Source organism: Lepidothrix coronata, unplaced genomic scaffold, assembly GCF_001604755.1.
Source record: "Lepidothrix coronata isolate B3197 unplaced genomic scaffold, Lepidothrix_coronata-1.0 Scaffold371, whole genome shotgun sequence".
In the NCBI taxonomy this organism is placed as follows: domain Eukaryota; kingdom Metazoa; phylum Chordata; class Aves; order Passeriformes; family Pipridae; genus Lepidothrix; species Lepidothrix coronata.
In genome coordinates, this window is record NW_016690551.1 from 62,657 (window position 1) to 74,768 (window position 12,112).

The window sequence follows — 12,112 nt, forward strand, 5'->3', positions numbered from 1 at the left end:
CACACCCACTGTGAGCCCTGAGCCCAACAGCACCTTGGCCACCAGCTCCAGAACGACACTGGCCACCGGCATCGTGGCCGGCAGCTCAGGTGAGAGCCAGGCTGGGGGGCACTGGGCAGGCAGGTGACCTGGGTATGGGCACGGCAGCAGCCCTGGGGTCCCCTAAGACCCCCCCACTTGGGACTGCACTCAGAGGGGGGCTCAGGGGTGCAGGTGAGCCCCAAGACCCCCTGGCTGCTCCAGCCTCCTTGGGGGGTGTTGAGGGCTCCCCTTTTCTCCCCCAACCTCTGTGTCACAGGACCTCAACTGAGGGGGTGTGGGAGGGCCCCAGGCTGTTCCCCCATGGGTGGAGGTGACACAGGAACTGGATGCCAGGTTTCTGATGTAGGGGATGGTGGAGGGGGAGAACTGGAGCCAGTCTTGAGCCCCCTCTCACCCCGAGCCCCTCCGCGGTGCACGAGGCTTGGCAGTGCTGGGGGGGGTAATGGGGTGCCCGTCTCGCCCCCACAGAGCAGCAGCTGAGCTCTGGCGTGGTCGTCATCATCTGCCTCTTCGTCTGTGTGCTGGTGGGGGGCACAGCGGTGCTGCTGGTGCGGCTGTGCCGGCGCAGGACCCCCCGTGGGACCCCCCCCTTCCACCACCTGGACGAGGTGCCCATGGTGAGTGGGGGGGCCAGGGCTGGGGAGGGGGGGACTTGGAGGGGGCCAGGGTGTGGGTGCTCACCGCACTGTCTCTCTCTCCCCTAGAGCAAGGTGGTGGAGGAGTCCCCTGTCACCCACCCCACACCCAGGTGACCCCCACACACACCGCGGCCCCCCCGGGGCTCCCCGCGCTGCTGAATAAAGAAGCTGCTGCTCAGCTCTGGTTTCCCGTCTGCCATGTGCCCTGCCCGGGGAAAACCCCCGCTCCCGGGGGAGGGCCCAACCGCTTTCGGGGGTCCCCCGCTCCGGGCTTGAGGCCCCGGGGTGTTCCCAGGCCGGCGGGATGGGTGCGGGGCGGTGGTGCCCGGGGTGGGGGGGGCCGCGCAGCCCCCCCGACGAGGTGGGATGGGAGGGAGCGAGCGGCCAGGCACGCACGTCGCCTTCCTTCTGCTCCGCTGCACTCGGCCGAGGCCGCGGCTGGCGGCGACGACCGGGCACCGGTAAGGGGCTGCGGGCCAGGGCGGGGGGCTGGCGGCAGCGGGGACCCCCGTGCCGGGGCTCGGCATCCCCTGGGAACTGGGATGAGGCTGCTCCCGGTGCCAGCCGGGGCGTGGAGGGGCTCAGTCCTGGCGTCTCTGTGGGTGCACCGCTGTGCCCCAGTTCCTCACGGGGGTGGGTGCCCGTGGTGGATCATTAAGGTGGCATCGGTGGGTTCACAGCTTGGTGGGTGCTACGGGCTGGGGGGGGCACCCCCGTGGCCTCAGGCCCGATGTCCCTGTCCTCATCCAGCCGGTGGGAGCACCGGGAGTGGGAAGGAGGGGCCCCGAAACCCGAGGTGGGGGCCAAGATCAGGCGCCCGTAAATCACGGAAGCGGGGGGAGCAACCCACGTGTCCCGGTCCCGGGGTGTCCCCGGGGTATCCCCAGCCCCGGGGGGGGTGGTCCCCACCCCCGAACCCTCACCGGCCGCAGCTCCCGGAGCTCCCCCCGCAGGGACGGCGATGAGAAGGAGCCGGACGGCGCTGCCCTTCCTCGGCGCGGAGGTGAGACCGGCACCGGGGGGCACCTCGGGGGGCGAGGGGGTGTCGCGGGAGGGGGCGAGGGGTGTCCCCGGTACGGGCGTCCCAGCGCCGGCCCCGCGGGCAGCAATAACCGGGCTGGCGGCGCTGAGCGGGAGTTAATTATCCCCTTAATGGGCGGTTAATTATTATTCACCTCTGCGTAATTGCGCGCCGGCTCCGGGGGCTTTTCCGGCGGGGTCCCGGGGGAACCGGGGGAGGGGGGGTTCCCTCTGGTGGCGGCGGGACGAAGAGGAGGAAGGGGGTGTCCCGGTGGCTCCGTGCGCTGCGGGACGAACCGCACCCGGTGCACCGGCTGTGCCCTTTCCCCGTGCCCCCCCCCGCCCAGGTATCACCCCGGTACCCCCGGGGTGCAGCGCCGCACCGTGCCCGCCAGGGGGCGCCAGCGCGCTACCGGCGCCCGGTACCGGGAGGGGGGGACGGGACGGGGCTGCCCCGGGACGGGACCCTCGGACACGGACGGTGCCCCCGCAGAGCTCCGCGGTGCCGCTCCCCGCGCCCCTCACCGCCGCCCCGTGTCCCCGCAGCGCTGCCGCGACGCCGCCGAGGCCGCCCCGTCGGGCCCGGGAGCCGCGCCGGGCGCCGTCCGCCGCCGTTTCTCCGGGACCCCGCTGCTGCCGCCGCTGGGCTGCCGGTTGGCGGAGGCGGCCCGCGGCCCCGAGCCCGAGGGAGCCCGGGTGGTCTTCACCATCGAGGAGAGCGGCCCGAGCAGCGGCGATGAGTCCGAGCCCCCCCGGTAAGGGTGGGACGGGGAGCGGGGAGGTGATGCCGGCCCCCGCTGGCACCGGGAAGGGGTTACCGGGCAAGGCGCTGCTGGTGGGGACGCTCCCGGGTTCAGCACCGGCGGGCGGACAGCGGCACCGGGGCACCGGCACCGGCAGAGCACCCGGTGGGCTGGGGACAAACCCCTCTGTCACCGGCCCCGGGATGTCCGTCCCGATCGCCATCTGCCTCTGTCACCCCATCCCCAACACCCCTGTCCCCACCACACTGTGCCCATCCCCTCCGTCCCCGTCACCCCTGTCCCCCCTGTCCCCACCACCCATTCCTGTCCCTAACCCCTGCCCTCATCCTCCTCACCCCCTGCTTGTCCCCATCCCCTGGCCCAGCCGGTGCCACCGCAGGGCTGGCCTGGCTCTGCCCAAAATGACCTCAGCCCCCCCCCCCGCAGTGGTTGCAGGGCTATTTTTGGGCCATTCCCCCTATCCCGTGCCTCTCCCAGCCCAGCTTGCAGGGTCAGCATGGAGCTGGCACAGCTGAGGGTCATGGCTCCGGTGTCACTTGTCATCCACCCCTGCAGACACGTGGGGACAGCGACAGTCCGACAGGGACTGGCTGTCCTGGGGTCAGGGACTTACTGTCCTGTGGCCAGTCCTGTCCCGGCTGTCCAGGGGCTGCTGGCTGCCAGCCAGCCTGGGGGGGGCTCTTCCCCCTCACCCCCGTGCCCTGATGTCCCTCTGTCCCAGCACCCCCTCTGCTCTGACGTCCCCACAGTCGTGCCTGCAGTCCCTTGGAAGCGAGGGTGACCCCCCCAACCCGGTGGGTTTTGGGGTCCCCACTGCTCCTGCAGGGCAGGAGAGGCCCCGTTGTTGTCCCCCCTGGCTCCCTGCCAGCTGCTGGATATTTTTGTGGCCGCTGGGAACAGCAGGTATCCACATCCTGCTGCATCAGGCTGGGCAGGTGCCAGCTCCCACGGCCAGGCCGGTGGGTCACCCACGGTGCCACTGTCACCGGCTGGACCTCATCCTGCTGCTCCCTGTTCCCCTCAGGAACGGCCCCAGGAGGGGGCTTGACACTGCACCAGGGAGGGGCTGGGCCACAATTTGGGGTGGGTTTGGCTCTCACTGGTCCCTCGGTGGTACCGTGGCACAACCACACCACGTGTCTGGGATGCTCCAGGCTCAGCCGTGCCCCTTGATGGCACTGTGGCATGTCCACACTGCAAGTCCAGGATGCTCCAGGCTCAGCCACGTCCCTTGGTGGCACCATGGCACAAACCACACCATGGCACAACCACACCACGGCACAACCACACCGTGTGTTTGGGATACTCCAGGCTCATCCCTGTCCCTTGGTGGCACCGTGGCACATCCACGCCGAGTGTTTGGGATGCTCCAGGCTTATCCATGCCCCTCGGTGGCACCGTGGCACGTCCACTCCGTACGTCTGGCTCGCTGAGGGGTCCATGTGGCATTTTTTCCGTGTGCCCAGGCAGAGCACCCCTGCCCTTTCGGGAGCAGCTGCCGCCTCGGGGAGACAGCAGGGTGGCCGGTGGCACCGGGCCAGCGAGGGGCCACGTGCCCGGGCCGCCAGGAACACCGGGGGGGGACCCGCTCCCTGCGCCGGCTGCCGGAGCCAGACAGTTGTTTAATTTCCCAGGCGCAGGGCGGGAGGGGGATGGAAAGTTTCCCGGGGCCGCCGGGGCCGGGACGGCCGCACGCTTCCTGCTCCGCACCGGGGGCGCCGGGGCCGCGCCGGGGCCGCGCCGGGGGTCCCTGAGCCGGGCCATGCTGCCCACCCCGCACCCCTCGCCGGGGGCTTCTCCGGCAGCCTCCCCCCGCAATTCCCCCCGCAATTCCCCCGTCCTCTTCAGGAAGCTCCTGATGAACCAGAGCATCCGCCTGCAGCGGCGCTTCACCGTGGCGCATCCCCTCTGGTAAGGGGGGGACGCTGGAGGGTCCCCGGGGGGGTGGTGGCACCAGGCTGTGCTGCCAGGATAGGGTCAGGGGACACCCCCCCCAGCGCTGTGTGCCCACGGGGACGGGGGGGACGAGGAGGGGACAGCGGGTGTCCCCACATGGCCAGGGGCTGAGCCGGGCAGGGGGGAGCCGCTGGACGAGCGCGGCTAAGCACGGACACGCTCATTGCAGCGGTGGCCAGGCAGGGACCCGCGGTGGGGTGGCCCGGTGGGCAGGGAGGGGGGCTTTTCCCTCCAAATCGAGGCACCCACTCACCCACCGCGGCACCTCCCTGCCCTCCCCGGCTCGGAGCTCTGTAGGGTTGGTTTTGGGGTGCCCCCCCCGGGTGCTGGTGGGTGCCGGCCCCACCTGCGTGAGCGCTGTAGGGCTCAGCACATCCCTCCGCAACAGCAACTATTTATAGCGGCCCCGGCCCCCCCCCCAGCCCGGCACGGGCACAGCTCGGTCATTAGCGCCGAAACGAGGGGGGTTAATTCGGCGTCGGCCCCTCGGCGGGGGCTCGTGTCCCCCGGGGCTGTCCCCTGCGGTGGCAGCGGGGTCAGAGGTGGTGGCACGGGGCCGGGAACAGACGCGGGCATCACCCGCGGGGCCGTCGGAGGGACAATGCGGCTTTGTGTCCCCGGTACCATCGGGGATGGGAAGGCGAGGCAGGAAAACAAGGGGCTGCGGGGATGGCATGACGCGGTGCCGGCTGGCACTGCCACTGCCGGGGACGGCCACGCCACAGGGACCGGGGCTGCCGGAGCGGGACGATGCTGCCGGGCAGCCGGTGCCCGTCCCGGAGGCACTCCTGCATCTGGTAGGTGCTGGGCTCCCGCTGGGGACAGGGTGGCCCCAGTGGCATCCGCGCTTTCGCAGTTCTCCCGGTGCTCCCCGTCCCCGCGGCGGTGACGGACAGGCGCTGGATGGCCCTCGCTGTGTCCCTGCTCCGCGCAGCCTTTCCCATGACCCCGGGGCCAGCGGAGAAGGAGGGGGGGGCGAGGCGGCCGCAGCCAGCTTGGGGACACTGCAGGGTCACCACCCCTGTCCCTAAGTCCCCTGTCCCCCCCAAGAATGCACATGGCTGCCAGGTGACTCTGGTTGAGGTGCCCCCGGGCTGCCACCAGCACGTCCCCAAGGGCCAAGGCTTGGCTTCTGTGGCGTTTTCTGTCCTTCGACGTCCCCTGGCTCTGTGCCATGGCTGGGACACTGTCCCCTCCATGGGACACAGCACCCCCGAGCCAGGGCTGATGGAAGCTTTGGGGCTCTGGAGGACTTGGGATCACAGTGCTGAGGACAGGGTGGGGATGGCACAGGCAGGAGCTGGCCCTGCCCGGGGTCTCTGGAGCTGGGAGCTTCAGAGTAGGGGGGCCTGTCCCACCTGGGTGACATGGGACAACCTGGCTTTGCTGGCAGGGAGCTGAGAGAGGGTCCACGTGCACTGAGTTGTGCCCATTCTCAGCACTGGGTGAAGGAGGTGGCAGGGCCAGGCTGGGAGGTGACCGGTGTCACCACAGGGGCCACCAAACTGGCTCAGTGGGACAATGGCAGCGAGAGCCCGGCAAACCTGGTGGCATCCCGCCGGCTGTGCCCCCACACCTTGCCCCATGCCAGCCTTGACTCCTCTCCCCTCGCAGCTTTGACCTGGAGAATGGCCTCCAAGGCCGGGGCACGCTGGACCCCCAGGCCAGCCCGGGGCTGGTCCTGCAGGGCACCTTCTCCCACGGGCAGCGCCGCGAGTCCTTCCTGTACCGCTCCGACAGCGACTATGACCTGTCCCCCAAAGCCATGTCCCGCAACTCCTCCATCGCCAGCGACCTGTGAGTGTCCCCCCAATTCCCTGCATCCCCCGGGACCCCACTGCCCTCCCCCAGGCTCACGCTCCCTTTGCTCCCACAGGCACGGAGAAGACATGATCGTCACGCCGTTCGCCCAGGTAGGTGCCATCCCTGTGCCCTGCCCGGGAGGGGACACGGCCTGTGCCCAGCGCCCGGGGGTGTGCCCCGGGGGGCGTCGGCCCGGCCCCAGCCCCCTCTCGCCCCCCAGGTCCTGGCCAGCCTCCGCACCGTCCGCAGCAACCTCACCCACCTCCAGGACCGCGCCGGCATCAAGTGAGTGGGCCATGGGGTGGGGAGGGCGAGGGTCTCACCTGGGTGGGAGACCCCGACCCATGGCAAGGGCGAGGGCACCGCTGTGGGGGTCCTGGTTGCTCAGCCCCCCGTGTTTCGCAGGCGAGGATCCAGCAGCAGCCTGCCCTCCGGGAGCAAGGCCAGCCTGTCCGGTGAGTGCCGGGGGGACCACGGTGGGGATGTTTTGGGGCCGTCCCTGTGCCCTCAGGGTGGGTCCCGCTGTGCCCTCGGGGGGATACAGCCCCCTCCAGGCAGGGCAGAGCCGCGGCTTTGCCCTTTGGGATCCATGTCTGGTTTTCGGCAGCTCCTCCCGCCTGGCCGCCCTTCGCGGCGGTGGAAAAGCTCCCGTTGACGTCAAACCTTCCATTAATAAAACCCGGCGGTGAGCGGGGCCCCGCGGGAGCCCGGCTGCCCCCGGGGCTGGCTGTCACCCCACGGGACACTGTGGCACGTGGGGCTGCCACGCCATGGGGGCGGTGTGATGGGGCCGAGCCCCGCTGCCCAGGGATGCTCGACCCCGAGCCCCGCGTCCCCCCGTGCCCCCGGCCGCCCCGCTCGAGGGCCGTGAGCCGCCACGCCGGCGAGGCCCCGGGTTTGGGGTGGCACGAGCCCCCCTGTGCCGGGTGGTCGCGCCGTCGGCAGGTCCCTTGCCAAGCTGGCGGGTGCCCCCAGCAGAAGATGCCCACCAGAAGCTCTCACGGGAGACCCTGGAGGAGCTGGATTGGTGCCTGGACCAGCTGGAGACGCTGCAGACCAGGCACTCGGTCAGCGAGATGGCCTCCAACAAGGTAAGGGGCCCTGTCATGGTCACCCTGGGGGGAATGGGGACCCTGGCACCACTGAACCCCCTGGGCTGGGCAACTGGGGGTCCTGCTGGCCCCCTGCACCACTGATCCCCCCAGGATGGGCAGCTGGGGGTCCTGTGTGCCCCCCACACCGCTGAGCTCTGCCCACCACCTGCAGTTCAAGCGGATGCTGAACCGGGAGCTGACGCACCTCTCGGAGACGAGCCGCTCCGGGAACCAGGTCTCCGAGTACATCTCCAGAACCTTCCTGGGTGAGGACCCCCCCCACCCCAGGGACACCACCGGGGTCACCCCTCTGCTGGCAGCAGGGTGGGCTTTGTGCCCGCTTGCTTCTTGTGAAGGGATGAAATGGAGGGAAAAGGGAGGGGGACTTTCCCAGGATTTGCTGTTTGGGGCTGTAACACCCTTTTTCCTGGCTGGGTGTGCTGGTGCTTGCTGGTGCTTGCTGGTGCACTGGGGCTGTTGGGTAAATCCCCGTGGGCCTGGAGGGGTGTCCAGGGCAGGGTTTGGATCCACTGGCAGGCGGGTGGCTCGTGCAGGGCAGTGATGGAAAGTGCTGGGCACCCCCCACGCAGCCCCCAAATTGTCACGACATCACGGTGTCACCTGCGCCGCGTCATCAGCGCGAGCCAGGGAGGTGTCGTGGGGGGGAATTTGGGCTCCCACCCTGCTCACGCCCACCCCGGTGCCATCCCAGACAAGCAGCACGAGGTGGAGATCCCCTCGGCGCTGGCCAAGGACAAGGAGAAGGAGCGGAGGAAGCGCCCCATGTCCCAGATCAGCGGCGTCAGGAAGCTCACGCACAGCTCCAGCCTCGCCGCCGCCGGCATCCCCCGCTTCGGGGTGCGCACGGACCACGAGGGGCTGCTGGCCAAGGTGGGCTTGGCACGGGTGACCCACCCAACCACAGGGTCCCTGGCGCCAGCCCCCCACGGACCTCCGTCCCTCTGGTCCCCAGGAGCTGGAGGACACCAACAAGTGGGGGCTCAACGTGTTTAAAGTCGCCGAGTACTCGGGGAACCGCCCGCTGACCGTCATCATGTACAGCATCTTCCAGGTGAGCATCCCGGCGGGATGGCCCTGTCCCCGTGCCCGGATGGGGACGAGCCACCTCCCGCCTCCCTGCAGGAGCGTGACCTGATGAAGACCTTCCGCATCCCTGTCAACACCTTCATCACCTACATGCTGACGCTGGAGGACCACTACCACGCCGACGTGGCCTATCACAACAACCTCCACGCCGCCGACGTGGCGCAGTCCACCCACGTCCTCCTCTCCACGCCTGCCCTGGAGGTGATTATTGGTCTCCTGAGGCCACCAGGCGTGTCTGGCAGGGTTGTAACACGCCCGCAACTCCTTCTCCCACCATTCCCAGGCTGTCTTCACGGACCTGGAGATCATGGCTGCCATCTTCGCCGGCGCCATCCACGACGTCGACCACCCCGGCGTCTCCAACCAGTTCCTCATCAACACCAGTGAGCTGGGGAACAGGGATGGAGCTGGGAGGGTGTGGAGGACCCCACCTGGGGTCTCCCCAGGGTGACCAGTGCCCTCTCACAGACTCGGAGCTGGCGCTGATGTACAACGACGCCTCGGTGCTGGAGAACCACCACCTGGCCGTGGGCTTCAAGCTTCTCCAGGAGGAGAACTGCGACATCTTCCAGAACCTGAGCAGGAAGCAGAGGCAGACGCTCCGAAAAATGGTCATCGATATGGTACGAGGGGGGCTGGACCACCCCGGGGTGGGGGTCCAGGCTGGGGGGGGTCAGGCTGAGCCCCGTTCCCGGCTTGCCCTGCCCAGGTGTTGGCCACGGACATGTCCAAGCACATGAACCTGCTGGCGGATCTGAAGACCATGGTGGAGACCAAGAAGGTGACCAGCCTGGGGGTGCTGCTGCTGGACAACTACTCCGACCGGATCCAGGTGGGCAGGGGGACACGGCTGGGAATCCTTCCTGGCACTGCAGACATTGGGCATTGCTCTGGGCTGCTGGGACATCCTGCCTGGTGGCTCCCAACCACAGCCGGGCATGGCCAAGGGTCCCTGGCACAGTGTGGGGGTGGTCCTGGGGGACAAAGGACACCGTGGCTGTGCCCACAGGTCCTGCAGAGCATGGTGCACTGCGCCGACCTCAGCAACCCCACGAAGCCCCTGGAGCTGTACCGGCAGTGGACCGACCGCATCATGGTGGAGTTCTTCCACCAGGGAGACCGGGAGCGGGAGAAGGGGATGGAGATCAGCCCCATGTGTGACAAGCACACCGCCTCCGTGGAGAAGTCCCAGGTGGGGCGGCGGCCTGGGGACGGGGTGGGGGTGTGCAGGGCTGGGCCGGGGGCTCAGCTCTGCCTCCTTCCCCCCCCTCAAGGTGGGCTTCATCGACTTCATCGCCCACCCGCTGTGGGAGACGTGGGCCGACCTGGTGCACCCCGACGCCCAGGAGCTCCTGGACACGCTGGAGGACAACCGGGAGTGGTACCAGAGCATGATCCGGCGCAGCCCGTCCCCTCCGCCCGAGGGACCCGGCGCGTCCCCCGCCAACACCGACAAGTTCCAGTTCGAGCTGACCCTGGAGGAGGAGGAGGAGGGTGAGTCAGACACGGAGCTGGAGGGGCCTGAGAGCCCCTTGGACGAGGACAACAGCGGCTCCAAGACGCCGGGCACGGACGACTCGGAGTCGGCCGACACCAGGCGCTTGTCCCCCGGCCCCGGGGAGCGGGACTCGCCCCTGCCCCGCCCCACGGACGTGGACAACCGGCGGGCGCTGGAGGGGACGCTGCCCAAGGACGGTGGCGGCGGGTGCTCCGTGCCAGGGCCCGAGGACAGCCAAGGGCTGTGCCTGGACACGGAGGGCAACGTCACATTCCTGTCCCTGGGCACGTAGCGGCACCGGCCGGTGGGTCCCCTCGCTGCCACGGGGACGTGGGACTGGGCTCTGCCCTGGCCGGTGTTGGGGACAGCGGGGAGCTGGCAGTGGCACCACACAGGGCGTGGAAGGACCCAAATCATGTCCCCGTGCGGGGTCTGGGCAGGTCCTGATGGACAGGAAGGCGCTGCTCGCCCTCTCCCATCTCCCACCAGCTGCTGGGAAAGGCCCCTGTCCCCTTCAGGCAAGGCTTGGGGACACTGTGCTCTGGCCCCAGCCCAGCCCTGAGGACATCACACCCCACAGGGCTCCAGGAAGGAGTCCCCCACAGGGCTGGGGCACAGCCAAAAGCATTCCAGCACTTTTCCAGGTGGCCCCTCGCAGGACAGCAGTCCCACAGTGGGACGGGGAGGTGGGTGAAGGGTGCTGGTGGCACCCCCAGCATGAGGGTCCCCCAGGCACCGGCGCACGGCACGGGCACGAGTCAGAGGTTTATTTATTTGGGGACAGGTTCACTTTTTAAAGCCTTTTGTAGCTCACTTTTTACTCCGAGCCTCTCCGAGGCCACACTCACGTGGATATTTGGGGCGGAAAGACACGTTTTTCGGGGTGGAAAGTTGCATTTCTGCTCCGTGATCACTGAAAATGCTGCGTTTTTAATTCACACTTTTGGCCCTGGCGGGTGCTGTGACCCCCTCACCCCCGTGTCTCCGGCATCCTGCCTGGGGGCAGCCCCCCAGGATCCTTCTGGGTTTTCCTTCACCTTTCCAGAGATTAAACCTGGTTTGTTCCACCCTAAACACGAGCCTTTTAAGTGCCTCTTTACCTTAGAAGTGCCTTTTCCTGGTGTCACGGGAGCCGTGCCAATGTCCCCGGGGACTGGCGTGGTTGGTGGCCCCTGCGGGCACCAGGGAGGGCCTGGAACAAAAGGAGCTCCTCCCTGGAAACGCTGAGATCCATCACTGGCAACCACGGCCTGCTAAGGTAAATATTTAATCGCCGGCTTGGCGCGGCGCGGGGCCCGTTCCCGGCTCTTCCGCATTGCTCCCAACGGTGATTTATCTCCGCAAACACGTCCCCACCCCTGGCACTGCCCCGGCACTGCCCCGGCACGTGGGGCCCCCGAGGCTCTCACCCCCTGCCCGCCCCACACTGTCCCCCGTGGAGGCAGCAGGGCCTTGGGAGCTGGATGATCCTTTCCCAGCCCAGGGATGAGCTGGGAGCACTGGAGCCACACGGGGTGGTCATTCCTGGTGGGTGCTGGGTGTCCTCCTGCCTCTGCTGGGGGAGAGGGGCTGTGCTGAGAGGGGCCAGCTGAGGCTCTGTGCTCCCGGAACTCCTCAAACCCAAGTCTGTCCCAGACTCTGCCGGGCTGGAGCAGGGCAGGAGCTGGTGGGAAAAAGCCCTTTTCATCCCGTGCTTGGCTGAGGGGCTGCAGAATCCACGGACAAGGAAGGTGGTGGAGCTGTTGCCCGGGGATGGTGGGGGCAGCACCCATGGTCCATCCCTGTGGCTGGATCTGTCCCTACAGCTGAATCCATCCCTAAGGGTAATCTATCCCTAAACCTGGATCCATCCCTATGGCTGTGTCTGTCCCTAAACCTCGATCCATCCCTATGGCTGGATCTATCCCTGCAGCTGGGTCCATTCCCAAGCTTAGGCCCATCCCCATGGTTGGATCCAATCCTATGTGTGGGTCTGCTCCTGAGCCTGGATCCATCCCTGAGCCTGGATCCATCCCCATGCCTGGATCCATCCCTGAGCCTGGATCCATCCCCATGCCTGGATCCATCCCCATGCCTGGATCCATCCCTGAGCCTGGATCCATCCCCATGCCTGGATCCATCCCTGAGCCTGGATCCATCCCCATGCCTGGATCCATCCCCATGCCTGGATCCATCCCTGAGCCTGGATCC

The 12,112-nt window shown here is 68.4% G+C and overlaps 1 protein-coding gene across 4 annotated transcripts; it reads left to right on the top strand.

Moving 5' to 3' along the window:
- Window positions 1-4,226: 4,226 nt before the first annotated feature.
- PDE4C (phosphodiesterase 4C) lies at window positions 4,227-10,996 on the top strand. Of its 4 annotated transcripts, none has more exons than XM_017839033.1 (15): window positions 4,227-4,375; window positions 6,035-6,217; window positions 6,297-6,333; window positions 6,444-6,508; window positions 6,629-6,678; window positions 7,199-7,314; window positions 7,490-7,583; window positions 8,030-8,208; window positions 8,291-8,389; window positions 8,461-8,625; window positions 8,708-8,807; window positions 8,893-9,047; window positions 9,134-9,256; window positions 9,434-9,616; window positions 9,699-10,996. In XM_017839033.1, the coding sequence occupies exons 1-15, from the start codon at window positions 4,227-4,229 to the stop codon at window positions 10,212-10,214; spliced, it is 2,214 nt and encodes a 737-aa protein (XP_017694522.1). In that variant the 3' UTR covers window positions 10,215-10,996. The 4 variants fall into 4 exon arrangements, with proteins under 4 accessions (XP_017694522.1, XP_017694523.1, XP_017694524.1 ...); XM_017839034.1 differs by having other exon boundaries at window positions 7,202-7,314; XM_017839035.1 differs by lacking the exon at window positions 4,227-4,375 and adding an exon at window positions 5,156-5,217.
- Window positions 10,997-12,112: the final 1,116 nt, after the last annotated feature.